The sequence below is a fragment of the Seriola dumerili genome, unplaced genomic scaffold (genome assembly GCF_002260705.1).
Source record: "Seriola dumerili isolate Sdu_G_001 unplaced genomic scaffold, Sdu_1.0 BDQW01002424.1, whole genome shotgun sequence".
Classification (NCBI taxonomy): Eukaryota; Metazoa; Chordata; class Actinopteri; order Carangiformes; family Carangidae; genus Seriola; species Seriola dumerili.
The window spans coordinates 117,764-136,299 of NW_019176679.1; the positions used below are offsets into that span (position 1 = coordinate 117,764).

The 18,536-nt window shown below is 42.9% G+C and overlaps 1 protein-coding gene across 1 annotated transcript in view; it reads left to right on the forward strand.

Annotated features, from left to right (window-relative positions):
* Positions 1 to 1,167: 1,167 nt before the first annotated feature.
* arhgef28 (Rho guanine nucleotide exchange factor 28) overlaps positions 1,168 to 18,536 on the forward strand; it is a 27,391-nt gene continuing 10,022 nt past the window's right edge. Inside the window, exons 1-25 of the mRNA XM_022769224.1 lie at positions 1,168 to 1,253; positions 1,333 to 1,516; positions 1,640 to 1,751; positions 2,774 to 2,860; positions 4,810 to 4,852; positions 6,184 to 6,285; positions 6,935 to 7,058; positions 8,190 to 8,325; positions 8,416 to 8,471; positions 8,578 to 8,638; positions 8,811 to 8,934; positions 9,043 to 9,158; positions 10,371 to 10,511; positions 10,701 to 10,951; positions 11,042 to 11,167; positions 11,307 to 11,424; positions 11,573 to 11,827; positions 11,923 to 11,999; positions 12,124 to 12,302; positions 12,401 to 12,492; positions 12,615 to 12,800; positions 13,398 to 13,636; positions 14,396 to 14,443; positions 15,201 to 15,719; positions 17,321 to 17,606. Of these exons, the coding sequence (XP_022624945.1) occupies positions 1,234 to 1,253; positions 1,333 to 1,516; positions 1,640 to 1,751; positions 2,774 to 2,860; positions 4,810 to 4,852; positions 6,184 to 6,285; positions 6,935 to 7,058; positions 8,190 to 8,325; positions 8,416 to 8,471; positions 8,578 to 8,638; positions 8,811 to 8,934; positions 9,043 to 9,158; positions 10,371 to 10,511; positions 10,701 to 10,951; positions 11,042 to 11,167; positions 11,307 to 11,424; positions 11,573 to 11,827; positions 11,923 to 11,999; positions 12,124 to 12,302; positions 12,401 to 12,492; positions 12,615 to 12,800; positions 13,398 to 13,636; positions 14,396 to 14,443; positions 15,201 to 15,719; positions 17,321 to 17,606 (3,682 nt within the window). The 5' untranslated portion in view covers positions 1,168 to 1,233. The remainder of the gene's footprint in view (positions 1,254 to 1,332; positions 1,517 to 1,639; positions 1,752 to 2,773; positions 2,861 to 4,809; positions 4,853 to 6,183; positions 6,286 to 6,934; positions 7,059 to 8,189; positions 8,326 to 8,415; positions 8,472 to 8,577; positions 8,639 to 8,810; positions 8,935 to 9,042; positions 9,159 to 10,370; positions 10,512 to 10,700; positions 10,952 to 11,041; positions 11,168 to 11,306; positions 11,425 to 11,572; positions 11,828 to 11,922; positions 12,000 to 12,123; positions 12,303 to 12,400; positions 12,493 to 12,614; positions 12,801 to 13,397; positions 13,637 to 14,395; positions 14,444 to 15,200; positions 15,720 to 17,320; positions 17,607 to 18,536) is intronic.

Sequence of the window (18,536 nt, forward strand, 5' to 3'; positions counted from 1 at the left end):
AGATTTATTGGATAAATTAAAATGTTGACTGATATTTCAGTGATAATGATACACAAAATGGTACATAATAATACATAATAGAATGTACACACATGAAAGTGAGTATGACTCAGTGTAAGACAATATTACAATAATACTTTAGACAGCCTGTGGTTAAGGATGATACGTGGAGGTTTCTATGAAAACGAACCTTTAAAGGTCAAACAGGGAGTAGGTATGCACTATCTCATCATATTTTCCTTTCTTCACTCTAAGCCTTGACATTTAAGTAATGAAAGATCAATGAATCATGGTAAAAAATGATCCCAAATTACCAGAATAAACCAAAACAGAAGGTTTATCAGAACTGAAGAAAATATGACTTAAAGGTCTGTATCATGACATGTGTGGTAATCTATTTTCTTTTCTTTTTTTCTTTGATGTGTTTTTTTTTTGTCTGGTGTGAGACAATGTAATCTGTTGTTTGGTTAAAATATTTGGTTATGTTTTTACTCTGAGCTGCTCTCTTTATTCAACCAGACATTTAGACATCTGGCTGACAGAGAGATGAATTACAGTGATCAAAAGTGGCTTTTCACCGTGTACTGTGACAGTAAATCATTCAGCCAGATGAAAACAAATTTCTAGTAGACATCTGCTGGAAGTGTAGGGTAGCTGATCGTAACTGAGACAAGGAGAAAATAGTCTGTTTGAATTATTATTATAAACTATGCTGAAACTCTGCTGAGGTTGTACTGCATGTTTATCGCAGTAAATGGGCATCCCATGAAGTCCAGTGGAGTGGAGAGCCAGTTCACCCAGCGTGCTCCAGACCCTCTGCTCTCCATGATCAACAGCAACGATCAGACCATCGCACACCAGACACAGGTTGTGCATCATCCACTCTCTTCAAACACAAAATTTAGTGTTTTCTTACTTTTTTTTCTTCATTGCATCTTTCTTATGCATATTTCTTTTTTCCTTTTTGTGTTTTTGCCTCAGCCGGATGATGTTGACCTCAAGTACAGCATCAGTGGAGTGACAAGGGACAGCACAGCGACAGACAGCGGGTTATGGGATACAGTGGATTCTCAAGATCTCCTGCTCGCCATCGACACTCCTCCGCCCTTTTCAGAAAACTTCTACCACGACTCTGTACCGTGCTCTCTCCCTCTCTCAGCTGCTGACCAGGCCCTCGCCAGGCTGACCCGTCCCATCTGCTTTGAGCCGACCAATGAGAGGGACAGTCCGCCCATGGACACCTGCGACCTCAGGTATAAAATGTCGTAGAAAGATTTCTCCAGTAAGAATGCTTGTTGAGTTGTGGGTGTAACTGGACATTTATCTCTCCAGCCCCAGTCTAGTGGCCCTGGAGGTGGACAGTGAAGAGGACAGCACCGAGCCAAAGTCTCCGCTGTCCACGCTCTCGTCAGATGTTGAGAAGAGCGAAGACAAAAGGGACGCATTTCGTCCCTCGCCTGACCTTACTTGCACTCGCAGCCAGTCGGCCTCCTCAGCATGTGAACCCACCACAAAAGTAAAACACCATCTCAGTTGCCAAACACTGTCATCAGACATTTCCACTTCTGCTTATATCAATGAGACACATTGTTTGAAGTCTAAATGTTTTTGCTGCGGATGATTCTTTTTCCTCGTGTAGGAATTGGGTGACCAGGGGATTCGACTCCGTTCCTATTCCTACTCCTCGCCCAAAATCAGTTTGCGACCTGCTCGATTCACCCGGGATAATCACACTTCAGATATCACTCCTGGTCAGTAACACGTGGACTGTTAACTGCCTCACAAAGTTATACATACAGTCTAACAAACACACACACACACACACACAAACACACAACTAACAATGTTTCCATGAACTAACTTTGCTTCTATGATGATGTCTCTCTTAAACTGGCTTTTAACTGTAGCCTCTCTACTAATATGAAGCACAGCCAACTCCTTATGAATCTACTGTATGTGCTTGTAACAATAGTTCAGCATTTTTGGAAAAGAGATTATTTCTTTTCTTGTTAAATGAGAAGATCAATTCCGCTCTCATGTCTTTCTGTTAAATATGAAGCTACCGTGAGAAGACAGTTAGCTTAGCTTAGAAACAGAGGGAAACAGCTAGCCTGGCTCTGTCCAGAGCTAGCAAAAGAATCTCTAAACCTCACTAATTAACACGTTTTATCTTGCTTGTTTAATCTGTACAAAAGCAGAAGTTTAATAATGACATGTTGTGGTTCTGTGGGGGCTGATGTCAGATTATTTCTTGGCCAGAAACAGTGACTTCTTGTCAGTTTGGCCAAAAAAACAGTCTGGCGCATAACCCCCCCCCAGAAAACCACAATTTATCATGTCGTTTGAATGGATTAAACAAATGAGATATAATGTGTTAAGCAGTGAGCTTTAGAAGTGATAATAGGTAGATTTTGTTACTTCGAACAGAGCCAGGCTAACTCTTTCCTGTCTTTATGCTAAACTAAGCTAACTGGCTGCTGGCTCCAGCTTCATATTGAACGAACAGATATAAAAAAGTGGTATCAATCAATAATTATTGTAAGAATTGTATTTTCCAAAATGTCAAACTATTCTTTTAACATCTTCTTTTTTCAAATAGAGAGGGATTCTAGTTTTTCTTTTTCTTTTTTTTTTCAAATATTCACAATAAAGCTTCACTGCTGCATGAAATAGTGATGTAAGAGCTCTCAGCCCGGAGTTTACTGTACGTGGTGATAGTTTGCACCCTCTGTAGTTGATGTGTGAGCCGCCCTCTGTCCACTGTGCCCTGTAGATGCCGTGCTCCACAGTGTCAGCCACAGCCGATCTCTCCTTCAGGCCCTCTCTCTGTCTAAATCTCTGTCTCTGCTCCACCCTGGTAGTAAGTACTGGACACCTGCAGCCGTCACACTGCGCCAAGGCCCCGTATAGCCGGCACGTCGCTGTCAGTGTCAGTGCTTATATGTCTGTGTGTGTGTGTGTGTGTGTGTGTGTGTGTGTGTGTGTGGAGGGGGAAGTCAAGGTTATTTCGGTAAACTGATTCAGCTGCTGAAAATCAAAGCTTTAAAACATCTGAACCCCATAGAGGAATATCACTCAACTCTGCATTTCCTGTCAGATCTATGGAGCTTTACAGCACGTTTCAGCTCATCGTTTTGGCTTCCTGACCTGCAGCTTTGATATTTTGGTTCACTCTCACAGCTCTCATCAGCGTTGCTTCCAGATGCAGGCAGCTGGTTTTTACTGTGAAAGCTCAGATAAATCAACAGTGTGCTACCTGATCAGCACCAAACAGGAGACACGTAAGATTAACAACTAGCTGGTGAACATGGTGGAACACCTTTATATATATATACACAGAAACAGAGTGTATATATATAAAGTGAGAGTGAATATTGGACTTTCGTGACAAGAAACTCTCGCCACATCAACTTTAAGAGACAGTGATAATAAAATCAGTTTTTTGCAGCTTTGAATTTCACAGTTTTGTTTTGATCCTTCGTGTGGAGAGACCAGTTATTTCCATCATGGCCAATCGAATTTAAGGGAATTTATCCAACATTATTTGAAAATACAAATGATGTACCCTGCTGAACATGAAATGAAAATTTGATATCAACTGCTCATCATCTTAGATATAAAATCTGTGAATATTAATGTGGAAAAAAGCTCATGCTGAAGTACAAACCCGATGGAAAACAAGTGAAAATGAGTTGGGATTAGAATGGGGAGTTGAAACTATAATCTTAGTGAGAACTAAATTAAGATCATGAAACTGTAATAACCTTGGCGTGTGTCTGCATGTGTGTCTGAGCAGATCTGTGTCTGTGTATGGCTTGCCTAATCATGACACACCCATGCTGTAATCAGAACGGCAGCGGGAGAGCAGGAAGAAATCCTATTTGCTGTGATGAAATGCGAAGATAACTGATTGCTTTGCAGCCTGGCGAGGCCGTGTGTGGAGTCTCGCAGGGGTCAATGCTCTGCGTCTGCTTGTGCTACAGCTTTAATATGTATTGTTCTGTCCTGGTTACATACTGCAGTATCAAATGGATTGTGTTTGCATTCAGATGCTTTCATATAAACCTATTCAGATGGTGAACAGCTTCTCTGGCATGTAAATTAACTTAAAACGTCTGCTATTAAGAATGAAGATCACTAATTTTGTTCCTTATTATGTTTTCATCTTCTGATTTTTATGGATATTTATGTGCAACATGTGCTTTTCTTGTCGGTTTTAAAGGTTCTGTAAACGATAGTCACTGCCACTAGATGTCACACTAGACCAACAGCATCTTAGACCAAAACAAATGTTTCGTCAGCCACACTTCCGGCCTTTGTTCGACCGGTTCTGAGTCGAGCTGTAGCCTTATAGCAGCTCGTGGGGCTCTCCATCTCGCTAAAGCCTGACCAAGACTAAAAAAAAGAAAGTTAGCCTTGGATTTAATCTGCTGTGACCAGCTGCACGAATGACACGGACGTAGCCGGTACAAATTTTAAAAACTTCATGGATGTTTTGATGGGCCACCAGCCGACGGTGATTTGAGCCGGTAGTCGCCATGACCAGCGCCTGTGCTCTGGTCTCGTCTGTTTCTTTGTCCTTTTTACTCCAATGGTTTAACAGGAGGGACTCACAGTGTCAGACCGGCTAACAAAACAAAGAGCAAAGAAACTCAGATCACAACACACACACGGGGGGTGGGGGGTGGGGGGTGGGGTCAGGACGCCATCAATCCGCTATATCTTTACATAAAAAATCAGTTGTTTGCTGCTTAATTATCGTTTAAAATCTCGTTAACAGAATCTTCTTCCCGTTCTTTATGTTCACAGAGCAACGAGCCTCCAGTATTTCAGAGCAGTCACACGAGAAAAGGTATTTATGTTTTACACTTCATTTACTTATTTGAATTACCTTGTATTGAGTTTCAGTGTTTCTCTGTTTCCCTGATGCTGAATGATTCAGCCTTTCACATGGCACTCACTCTCTGGGGTTTTTTCGCTCTTAATTAAAAAGACCAGATATGTAATCCCTATTGCCAAGAGAAACATATGTGTGTAACCATGACGACTGGGTTGATCTGTGACAGCGGGCACTCTGAAGTTTGCTGACGTCTTTTATGAGGCTCTTTTGTCTCTCTGAAGCAGAGCTGGTATTATGCATGTTACTGGTGTTTTGATCCTTTCAATAGAGGCAGTGACGCACAGATATCAGAATGACCCTGAGCTGCTTTCAGCCCTGCTTTTTGTAATGCACAGTGCCTTTGCTCTGTATTTCATCTGTGGCTTACAGACAGTGTCATCTTGCCCCTGTGTGGTTTATTTTCAGATATGACCAGCTGCATCATGGATACATGTCACCACGTGCGACAAATGCACTGTATGCACAAGCAAATTGTGCTTTTATGAATTGAAAAACTGCACAATCTAGTATAACATAATGACAAAAAGCGACATTGTTGAAGCTTTTATACGGCCTCTGTCTGCTCTAAGAGGAGTGGCTCTGATTTTTCTTTTTTAAAAGGACATCCTTTTCTACTTATTTCTTTATTTTACACTGCTGCTACATCAGGAATCATGCCAGTGTATATTTCCTCTGCCACTTCATGTATAAATACTCCTAATTGGACTGCTACACTTAAGTAGCTCCCCCTAGTGGAAGATACCAAAATAGATTCCGAGATAAAAGAAAGTGTAAAAGGCCGTCACAGCAAGAATTCTGATACCTGATCTTGGCTTATTTTGTTGTGTAGTAGAGCTGCAACTATGAATCAATTAGTCAATCAAAAGAAAATTAATTGGTGACTATTTTGATCATTTAAGTCATATTTCAAGCAAAAGGCCCAAACAATTGATGCTTTCAGTTTCTCAAATGTGAGAATGTTCTGCTTTTCTTGGACTTACATTATGATAAATTTAATATTAGCAGACAAAAAACATAATAAAGTAACTTTTTGCTCTAGGATGTTGTGATGGGCATTTTTCACAGTTATCTAATGTTTTAAAAAAACAAACAATTAATCGATTAATCCAAAAATTAATGTCCACATTAATCAACAGTGAAAATAATCATCGTTCCACCTGTGAGGCTTGCATCTTTATGCCTGATTGCAGCTTATATCTCTGGCGTTTGTGGCTTTTCATCAGTGTTAAAACATTCCCGTGTGTCCGTGTGTGTGTGTGTGTGTGTGTGTGTGTTCTTCATAGGGAGATTAGGTTCCGTAAGCGAGCCCAGTCCGCTGATGATGAGGGCAGCATGGAGCTGGCAGAGTCCCTCCAACATCTCACACTGTCTGAGTTCCTCAAAGAGTATGTGGGGGGGGTGCTGAACCTCCTTCCGCCTGTTTAAACGTCCTTAACCGTCCAATAGAAACACAACTAACCTTAAAGACCCTTAAACTCCGCTTACAGTACGACATGTTTACCACCTAACGACAATAAACCACAACCTCCTCCTCTCCTCTCAGTGTGCGGCAAAGTCTGTCATTGTCATTTTGCATGTCTCTAACAATCTACTAATTTTAATTTATTTTCACAGCACAGTGTCGCAGAGGATGAAAACAAACTTTGACTAACAAAGGATTTATTTTTTTGTGTGTGTGTGTGTGTGTTCATGTTTATTTATTTCCCTCATATTTCTTTTTCCAGAGACGACACAATGAAATAATATGTTGGGATGAACTGTTATTTCATGGCAGGACGTTGCAGTTTGAACTAACCACAGCTCATGAACCAGTTGTATGCATGTGCACTATAAGCATACCAGGATAGACGGCTGTACATTTCACACTCATCTGGAGCCTCTGCCTGCACCTGCACAAGCCCGTCGTACTTGCTTTTGTCGCCTTGTAGACTTTAACCTTACCTAACACAAATGTGACATTTTTAGTGGTTTTTAATCACAGAACAGAAATGCAACGTAATGAACTGCACTGACGTTATTTGAACTTTTCCACAGAATTGAAGAAGAGGAGCTGGATAAGTACAATATCCCGACCAAGACAGAGTCAGAGAAGTACAAAGTCATCCGCACCTTTAGTTTCCTGAAGAGCAGGATGTCCAGCACACGCAACAAGACCAAGGTAAACACAGATCACAAACAGTCCACGCCTCTGCTGCTACACCCATGTAAACTTCAGCTTAAATTAAAACTGGACTGTACAGAATAACTTAACAAAACTTAAAGTCATAACAAAGGCTGATTTAAAAAATGGGTTGTTGTAATATTGCATCTAAGGGCAGATGTCAGTTTTCAGATAATAGTCATTCAGCAAAGAATGACTCATATAGTCAAATGTATGTATGATGTTGCATTAGAAGATTTGAAACCCACACACCGTAAACATCTGTTTTATTCGTGGTTAAATGAAAGTATTGTTAAAATGTTTCAGCACACCATCTCTGATGATTATAAGTTACAAAGCAATGTTTATTTGGATTTCTCAGATTTATGAAAAAGTAAAACTTTTGATTCAATCTATAAAAGGGAAAATTTTAGCTTGTGTTTCAGGGCCAGATATTTTCAGTGGAGCAATACTTTGGCTCGCAGACCGCTAACTGCCGCTAACAGCCTACCTCTGCTGCACAGTCCAGTCAGCTTTATATGCTGCACTAGCCTGTCTCACTAGTTTAATAGCTTAATAACACATGGGATATTTCCACTGAAGTGTGAGCTCTGGAGATGTAGGTGTGCACATACGAGCTGATTGAATTTTATATGTGTTTTAAAGTGTTTTACAGTTTAGTAAAAACCTGTTATCCCAGTTCTAGACTCAGGTATGGAATATGTGGCTCTGTCTTTCTGCTCTCCGGGAGACAGAACCAGGAAATGTTTCTGGGACTCACTCAAGGTCAGAGTGACAGACCAAACATAGTGTCCAGCCTCTTTCCTTTTAATGATTAATCCCCTGTTGTTGAGTCAGCACAGAAACTGGAAGCCCCCTCCGACCTGCATCTGTTGTTTATGCCATGCTTCATTTCCTCGTCAGCGGAACTTTCTTATGGTTCGGAAAGAGGCGGGCATTCCTTCCAGGCTCAGCTTGTCTACTCACGTGCGGGAGACTTTACTCTGCAAATAGAAACTTGACAGAGATCTTTACCCCGGCGTATGAGGCCTGCTTTGGCTTGAGTTCATAGGTGTGGTTATCAATCACGCTTTTTCTCTGTCTGTGGCCTCTTTGTTTACACTGATGTCTCTGTCATGGTTTTCAAAGGGTAAGGGGAAGGACAGGGAATCCAAGGATAGGCAACTGAATGGACATCGGTTTGCGACAGGGTCCTGTTTGGGCCCCACCGTGTGTGTGGTATGTGACAAACCGGCATCTGGAAAGGACCTGCTGCATTGCCCCAGTGAGTAAAATTTTAACTCCAAGAAGTTTATATTTATAATTCTTTAAAAAAAATAAAAAATTCACATACGTACAAATGGTCCTATCCTAGGTTGCACTGCCATCGTCCATAAGGGCTGTAAGGAATCCGTTCCCCCATGTTTGAAGGTGAGGGTTGTCCTGAAATAGATTTATCTGCTCGCTTCTGCTGGAGCTTGTCCTTGGATCAATTGTTTATCCGCTCTAACTAGCCTCTCTCATTTGTATTACTCAGAAACTTCAGGATAAATATGCTGTTACCATGGTGAAGAACAGGACAGCATCCCTCCCACAGAGTGAGTTTACAAGACAAGGGTCAACGGTCGCAAACAGTTTTGTTGTTGAGTCTCTTAACCGTGCTGTGCATGAAATTTCCTGTTTTGTAACATTTCTCTGTGGTTGCAGTGGGGATGTCAGCGCCATGTACGCTAACGTGGGGTTACTCTGGTTTAAAATCTGTTCCCGCAGATTTCACAGTGAGAGACAGCCCTCCTCAGTGTGTGGCCCCCATCTCTACCTCTCTACCTGTCATGACCCCGAAGGAGAAGAAGGATGCTGTGACCCAATCCTGCTCTCTCTCCAACAGTGACAGGTCATTAAACTCTCAGATTTAATAAATTACATAATATGATGTGGTGATATTGGTAAAAAATAATATTGGTATAATAATGCTTGTCTATGTTCTTCTGTGTGTGTCCAGTCGGCTCAGTGAGAGTTCAGAGACAGAGTCTGATGCCGTGAAGGTGACCAGCCATTCAGAAGAGCTGCTGCCGACTCCGACGTCCTCCACCTCCACGGACTCATACTTCGGAGAAGGTACGAGATGAATAATTGGTCGTTGTTTTAGGTTTTCACAGATTCCCACTGAAACAGACCCAAAACCAAACAGATTGGTCTCCAGTTTTTACATGGATTTTATGTCCCCACGCACCCAAACACTATTATATCACGATTGTGAAACAGCGTTTCTCAGAAACTCCTCCAGTGATAGGAAGTAAAGAAAACAATAGGGAGAAAATGGAAATGAGCCGCTGCCGATGTGTCACAGTTGTCTAGGCATTTTGAGTTACATAACAGGACAAAACAAACAGCTGCGTCGAAAATGTGTGTTTTAAAAATTGTATTTTACCTCTTTTCAGGATTTTAATTTTTAAATTCAATTTAATTGAAAATAAAGCAAACACAAATGTATGGAGAAAAATTAGTCTCTTATTTTTTATATTATATTTATATATTATTTACATTACAAGTTTCTTGTAAAAAATTGGTCCTGTTCCGAAGTCATTAGATGCAATGTGGTGTTATGAGGACAATTTCAATTGATTCTGAAATTGTTATCATGTCGGGACAGAGGCAGTTGACGCACGACACAGTCTCTACATTTACTGGAATATTTGCTTAAATATTGTCGGATAAAAACGGTGACTAGCTGTTGACTGTTTTGGGAAAAACTCATTTCCTACTTTGAAATTCCACATCCTGATTGCAGTGACAAAACAATAGGTGTCCATGTTTTCCACCGGCACTTATACACAACCTCTATTTGGGGATCAGAGACGGTGAAAAGAGTCAAAACTCCAGATACAAATGTAACCCACTCCAGATATTTATACACACAGGAAGCTTTTCAGAAGCAAATTAAATCAGAAAATTATCCAGCCTGAGGTTGGAAATTTGTACATAGACTACTGACATTAAAATACTGCCGACCCTAGTTGGGTCAGATTTATTTGTCCATTGTTTTACATTTGTTTAAATTCATTGGTGTGTGTGTGTTTTCTTGTAAACACCACAAATTTCTAATTAATCTTCATTTTGTAAATCGTTTTTTTTTTTGTGGATCCTGAAACAGGCATTTGTTGTCGCCAGTACTGAGACTAAGTTCTCTCCAGATAATAAGCCCCAGGGATGAAACAGCACACTGAGATGGGTGGAAGTCTGTTTTCAATAAAAGTTGAACAATAAGTCATGAAAATGAAGCCTGGCAATTTTGATTAATACTAGTTTTGTCCCTTTTTGTATCCATAGACTGTGTGGACGCGTATATCCAAAGTGACATCTCGGCTGATGCTGCGGATTACGAGGCGGAGTCGTGGAGTCTGACGGTAGAGCACAAGTTCTGCAAGAGGCAGGAGAAACGAGCTGTCAAGAGGCAGGATGTTATCTATGGTGAGCAGATGCCAGACCGCTGGAATGTGCCATTTTCTGCCAGTGTCAGTATTTCATATGCAAGATTGCTGTAACTGCATATAATTGTTGTAAGGTTGCCAATGGTTGAGTAACAGACTCAGTTTTTGGGAGAGATATAACATAAGTGACACAGACATTGAGTGTTCACGTGTTGAACCTCTGATGCAGAGCTGATGCAGACAGAGCTCCACCACCTCCAGACGCTACACATCATGGCGGAGGTTTTCCGGCGAGGCATGAGGGAGGAAGTGCAGCTCGATACAGAGGCGGTGAAGCGGGTCTTCCCCTGTCTGGACCAGCTGCTTCTCTTCCACCATGCCTTCTTCGCCGCCATGAAGGAACGGCGACACAGCTCAGCTGAGCCCCAGGGACACAGGAACTACCTCATCCAGCAAATAGGAGACGTCCTGCTCCAGCAGGTTGGTCTTCTGAGACTACCTGTCTCTGAGGTGTGGCTGATTGGAATCTGGTGCAGATGTGAATCACTGTGTGTCTGTGTTTTTCTGCAGTTTTCAGATGAAAATGGGGAGAAAATAAAGCAGGTATATGGACAGTTCTGCAGTCGTCACAATGAAGCGGTCAGCTTTTTCAAAGAGCTCCAGCAGCATAACAAGAGATTTCAGAACTTCATTAAGGTATTTAACATTCCCATCCCTCATCATCTTTTTTTTTTTTACGTATTTACCGCTCTTTCAACCAATTCCAAAATAATAAGTATCACTACCTCACTGCTCATGCAGATGTTGTATAAATCTTGATGATACTTTTTAAAAGCAACAAGGTAATAATTCTCTGGTGCGACGGAGGGAGATCCCAGAGTGCATCTTGCTGGTGACCCAAAGGATAACAAAGTACCCAGTGCTGCTGGAGAGGGTCCTACAATATACTCAAGGTAAGTCATTTACTGCCATCTGCTGGCGAAATTGGTCACTAGAGCCAAATGCTTGCTCAAAAACAGCACAATGCACAGTATCTCAGTTGCAAACATAGAACTAAAACATGATTCAGTCTTCATGTGTTTGTCCTTCCTCACCCCTCAGAAGAAACAGAGGAGCACGCCGACCTTTCCAAAGCCCTGGCTCAGATCCGGGAGGTGATAGCCGCCGTGGACTTGAGGGTCAGCGAGTACGAGCGGCACCAGAGGTTACAGGAGGTGTGGAACCGCATGGAGAACCGCAGCTCGGCCAAGCTGAAGAACGGACATATGTTCCGCAAGCAGGACATGATGGGGCCGGGACAAACGCTCAAACACCAGGGGCTGCTCCTGTGGAAGACTGCCACGGGTCGACTAAAAGGTGAGACTGGCATACGGTAAAACTGTTTTATTGATGTTTTTTTTACATGCGTTTACATGATGACAATGTTTTCCTACTTATACTCACTTCCACAGATGTGCTGGCGCTCCTTCTCACAGACACACTCATCTTCCTGCAAGAAAAAGACCAGAAGTACACGTTTGCCACCGTGGTACGCACACATTCATCGCGTGGGACAAATACCCACCTGCTCACATAAAGTGATTTATTTTATGAAGGGCCATTATCGTCTCATGTAAAATAATACATTTCCCCTCCTTTTTAATGTGCTCCAGGACCAGAAGCCTCCAGTCATCGCGCTGCAGAAGTTAATAGTGCGAGAAGTAGCAAATGAAGAGAGAGGGATGTTTCTGATCAGCGCTTCAGCCGCCGGGCCAGAAATGTACGAGGTCCACACGTCATCCAAAGAGGAGCGAAACGCTTGGATGAGGCTCATTAGAGAGGCTGTAGAGAGGTTTGTATACGTCTGTGTGTGTGAACTGAGGATAGGCAAACTGAACATCAAGATTTCACTATTTTTTCTGACCTTTGTTTACTATTGCATCTGCTCAGCTGTCCGGAGGAAGAGGAGGAGTACACAAGTGAATCTGAAGAGGAGAAGCGAGCTGCCGAGGCTCGTATTCAGAAGATCCATAAGTTACAAGGTACTTGGAAACGTGACTTCATTTATTTTATTTTTTTCCCCTTCACAACCTTGAATATTTATCACCGCAGAGTTAATACAGTACAGTGCTTAATCCTTGAACTATATGAACTTGTGTATCAGAGAGTCTGATGAGCCAGGACCAGCAGATCTGCTCCAGCCTGGAGGAGAAGCTGCACATTTACACAGAGCTCTCCGCTCTGAACGGGAGGACGGACCCTCCGGTGGTCGTAGCGCGCCTGCTCGTCCAGCCGCACTCAGAGGAGCTGCCCCAGGCCGCCGTGCTGCTGGCTGCAGCTCTGCAAGAGGGTGAGACGTTTGACATGTATTGTACTACAAACACAGACAAACAGTACAGTATTGTTTTGCAAAAGATTATTATTGTTATTTATTTATTTTTTTTGTTTGACTGTTTTAGATATTATTCATGTAGTTGTCTTGTGATAAAGTTCAGTTTCTCCACTCATTTAAGTTCATTGACAATTGCTGTCCATTCATAAATGTATGTGGGATTTTGCTCGGTTGTAATGTAACAAAAGAGCAGTCAACTTCTATTCTAATAATTCACTTCTTATTGCTTTCCAAAAAATAAAAAACACTAACATCACGCAGAACAAAGACATTAACAGAAGAGGTAATGATAATAATGATAAAAACAATAAAACTAAGTATTTTCATTTTGTGAAAAAAATTAAAGGACGAGCTCAGAAAATATGCAAATGGTGTGTCATTTTGTTTTACACCTGCCTCCAGCATTTGTTTTGTTTCTGTGAGCCCCTTTGTCAGAATTTAAATTTTTGGAGTCACAAAATATCATATTATTTTCTTCTAACCAAATGCTCACAGAAACCTTATAGGCCCAGTTACACACTTAGTTTCACACTTGTGTTGTTTTTTGTTTTCCAGCTGAAAACCTTAAAGCCACGCTGTCATCCAAGGCTCGTTCTCCCTCCAGCCAGAGCCCGGACTCTGACACAGACTCTGTGTTTCCTGTCAGCCCTGCTCCGCTCGCAGAGCTCCCCTCAGATCCCTCTGAGCCCTCACCTGAAACCCCCGAGGCCAGTGAGGGGAGCTGGACCGAGGCCCTTGTTTTTCAGTCCCCAACTCACTTACAAAAAACGGACACAGATGAAGTTGACCTCAAGGTACAGCACTGATGCTTGTATTTAGCTCATAGCAATGATTGCTTGACCTCATGATATAAATTGAAATAGAAAATTAGATAGGTTGTTTGAGTTAAATATTGATGCAGCAATATGATGTAATGTTTTTTCCCATTACTGTAGTTGTGATGGTGGAGTTACAGTGGTATTGTAGAGGTTATTATAGGTCATTACAGCCTCTTACAGCCTGCAACTGAACGTCACCTATTTCCACTTCTCCACTGATGTGTGGCTCGAGATTGCCAGCAGTTGTTTTAATAATTCAGTGCGGTCTATTAGAATTACATTTCAGTCTTAATGTGATGAATCATTGATTAGCTCATAATAAAGGAAGAAGTCCATTTAGTTCCCAAAGGTATTGTGCCATTAAAAATGGATATGGAGACTTATTCCAATTACCGTGCCATAGTTGTGCTACCGTTTGCAGCTTTTTTGTGAACTGTGAGGTAAATGACGCTGATAAAAGAAGGAGAATCATTTTCTTATCCACTGCTATGTGATAATTCAAGCCCAAACAGTTTGGTAGGAAACCATGTGGCCTCAGGGGGGCGCAAATGTTGCATGAATGCAACTTCAAATTTTAGACTCTTCCATTAGCTTTTCCATGAGAGGGGAATACTCTGACTTCCCCGTGTAACTCATTAATTAGCAGAAAATAAGTGACATGTACATGAAATCTTAAAATTCATGCATGAAACAAACATTAACCTGCATGTTGTGTGTGACTCTGTCCATTAACAGGTTGCTCAAAGTGTCCAAAGCCTGACCCAGTTACTCTACAGTCTGCAGGTGAGTGGATTACCTCAGTATGCAGGTGTACAACCACAGCCCTCATCTCCATTAGCAAGTCTACAAACAAAACAAAGCCCCACTATGTTCTCACTATGAACAGACACATGCTATGTTAGTGTCTCACTCAGTGGAGATGAAGGCTTTAGAGTGTCTGCACACACCAGCTTCAGTAAACACAAGCAACACTCCGCTCAGCTGTTTGAAGCCAAGAGTAGTGAGCTACAGGAGAGAGGATCCTACTGATCTGTTTTCTGCTGAGAGGCATCGGACATCTTTTGTTTTTCTCTCCGCACACACACACACACACACACACACACACACACACACACACACACACACACACACACACACACACACATACACTCCTCTTGGGTATAAAATGTAAATTTGTGTAGAGAGAATGTGTGTGTGTGTGTGTGTGTATTTGCATATGGACATGTTTGCCCGCACAATCTGAGTAGGTTTGCTGGTTTTGATCTCAGTGTCATTTTCATATTCAAAGTCCTTTCTTACACATGAACCTGAAAACTGCAGTTCTACCAGCGGCAGTGAAAATCTTTCCTCCGCGTAAAGAGACGCTGTTTCCCATCGCACATAAAAAGTCAGGGCACCCTGCGGAGCCTGACGATAATTTCCGTCACATTTTGCCATTCAAATCACTTTCTCTTTCTGCCTGTTGTGAGGATGCATACGTGGTTAAAGTGGTGGTTAAAGTCTGTGCATTTTCATGAACCCCATCCCATCCCTGTGCCAGGCTGCGGTGACCATCCAGGACAGCTGCTACGAGGTCCAGAGGCTCCTCCTCCGAGAGACAGGGCGCCCCTCTCCCCGCGCCCAGCGACCTCACCTTCCAAGCATCCGGGGCAACACCCTACAGGAGCAGGAGAAGCAGCGTAACCTGGAGAAGCAGAAGGAGGAGGTGGTGGCGACTCAGCGGCTCCAGGACCGACTGCGCCAGGAGAAGGAGCGCTGGGAGAGGGCGTGCCAGGCCAGGGAGAGCCAGCAGGGGGAGCAGGAGAGCAAGCTGGAGGAGAGGGAGAGGCAGTGCCACCTGGAGGCGGAGAGGCTGAGGCGTGAGAGGGAAGAGCTGGACGAGCAGCTGGAGGAGTACCAGCAGAGCCTGGAGCGGCTCAGGGAGGGCCAGAGGAGTGTGGAGAGGGAGCGGGAGCGCCTGGAGAACCAGGAGAAGCTGCTCCAGACCTGGAGGCACGGCCGGCAGAGGAGCCTGCCCACTGTGATTCCTCACATGGTCATACCTCTAGATGGGCAGCAGGTAGGGCAGCGAACACAACTGACACAACAGAGATCAGTTTCTTCTGTCTGTGGATTTTTTTTAAATAACCACAACTTAATAACTGTAATGCTTCCAGACCAAAGCTCTTGACCCTGACACCAGCCTGATGTTCAGATATACAGTGTTTATGGAGTATTTCTTGGCTAAAGTCATTAATGAGCTTTTCCCAGACAGCTATCACCCTGAGTTACGCTGGTTCACTCATTTACACAGAGCAGCTCAATCCCCTCTTGATGTACGACCTGCGATAATGAGAGCAATTTCAGCATCATTTGTCTTAGTGCTCCAGCAGCTCCACTCACCAATAAACATCTTAATGATTGATGATAATTAAACCGTTGCAAATAAAAGCTCCCGACAAAATAATTAAAACCAGAGGCACGCAGCACGAGAAACCAATCAATCGTGTCCAAAAGGACTTAAATCATCTGCACTTTGTTTGAAAAGCACTACAGTGAAATGTCCCCCGCAGCTGGAAGGCATGGAGGATAAAGGGTGCGCCGCTCTCCTTGCCCTTTAAGTCTCAGTGTACTTCAAATGGGAAAGCAGCGGTGGTGAAACAAATAAAGCAGGTTTAGCCTCCGCTGGGCACGTCTTTGTGCTGCTCAGTTCAGCAGGTGTGAGCGTTCAAAAGACGCACACAGAGCACTCGAACGGACGGACAAATGAGCAGCCTCGTGTTACAATGCTCCCTCCCTCCCTCGTTAATTTACACGCCATCCTGGGCTCCTGCAGGCTGGACGTGACGAGGCTCTCCTGGCTTTTTGCACACTTATTTATTTCCATTCATCTGCTGTAGTTGGTGTGGAGGCTGCATTAAAAGCAGTGGGTTGACAAAGGCTTGCAGAGGCAGTTGAGGTCCTAATGTTCCCCTCCTAATGTTTTTAGCCAGAGGCAGCAGTTCACGGGGTCAGAGACAGATCGAATGACGCACACACACACACACACACACACACACACACACACACACACCAGCTCTCAGGTCCTCTCTAATTAGCTGTGCTGCCTCAGCTCAGCGATGGAAAGGCCATGTAGATGTGAAGATGGGAGAGGAGAGGAGAGGGTATTAGAAGAGGGGTTAATGTTCACCAGACATTAAAGGGTCAGTTCATCTAAATGACTAAACATTTTTCCCATTTACCTCCAGTTGTACTTAGCCATGCATTTTTAGTTTAATTTCCACTAAGGTCAGAGAGATCCATCTCTTAACAGCTTCACCTTTAAACCCATCCAACAGAGGTTTGTTTGTGTTGCGCAAAGCAATGAAAAATTACCTTTTGAAAAACATCCTTTTTTTCCTCATTGCTCCACAGAACACACTGTCCAGTTTTAATGGGAACTGCTTTCAACAGAAGAAATAGTCCCTATGAAGAACTTGCTGTCCGTTAAGCTATAAAATCTAATTCCTGATCCCTCATGCAAATGCATCAGTGCATTTCAAAGGTGCATTGTTGGAAGGTTTCACATGTGTTCAACATCAAGAATATGAGCTTCCTCTGTTTTCATGTTCACGCTGTGCTTGGTTTTCACCTTTCAGCTCCGTTGCTGAATGTGACCGTGATATTTGCTCGCTCCCTCAGGACCCGGCGCCAAGTCAGTCAAGAGACCACGGCGGCAACGGCTCCATGTTTGTGAATGAGGCTGCGTTTGCCAGCACCAGCATCAACAACCGCCACGTCCACCACAAAAGAAACGACCCCAGCGCACACAACTGTCTCAACAGCCTGCTGGCCAGATCCAACAGCAGACAGCCCCCCACAGCGAAGACCCTCCATAATCCGCACTCAGACTCCCAGGGATGGGTGATGGGGACAGGGTACCTCTACAGCCCTGCAGGAAGGCTGGCACTGCCGCACACACCCGCTGGTAAGGTTCACTAACAAGTTCATCTTTTATCATCTGTTGAATGTCAGAAAAAAGGGGAAATGTCTGTTACAATTTCGTGCAATCCTGCAATCCAATCTTGTTTTGTCCGGCCAACAGTCCATAACCAATGATGTTCAGTCTGCTTTCATATGAGTCTGTGTGTCCCAACCTTTTTGGCTCATGACCCCCAAAAATTGCCAATGACCTGACATCACAGGTGTCAGAAGTCTATGAGTTACACATTTTGACCTCTAAGTCTCCCAGATTGTCTCATTTGAAAACATTTTTGAGGCACAAAGAGATGCAACTATTTTCTATTAGACTATTTCCCCCCAAAAAATGAACAGACTGTAGATTAGAATAAAAATAGTCCAGCAGAATCTATAACCCATTTATGGGGTCTCGAACCCTAGATTGGGAAACACTGAGATAGGAATAAAGAAAAGCAGCAAATTCTCAGCAGGCTGGAACGAACTTCAGAGATTATGTGCTGCTTTGACTTTGAGAAAGAAACCAAAGCTATAGAGAAAGTGATTTGATATTTGAGCACGTAGCTACATTAATTTCCATATTAATGAGTAAAAACTGTTTTTTTTTTTTTTTACTGTTATCTTTGGTTTCAGATACCATCAGTGATGGGATGTAAGTTGGCATGGGAATATCCACTAATGAATGCATCAAGTGGCTTAATTAGTCATTTTCATTAGTGGTTATGTTTAATATCCTGTGTCTTAATGCTAATGGTGCGATATTGCACAGCTCAAGAGCAGCTCTTATATTGGACAGTAGTGTGCTGTTATCACGGTGTCGCTGCTTCGCAGCATAATTGAGAAATCTGCTACCTGTGAGAATGTAAACAAACCCTCTGCCTCCTGTTTGTGTGATACACACACACACACACACACACACACACACACACACACACACACA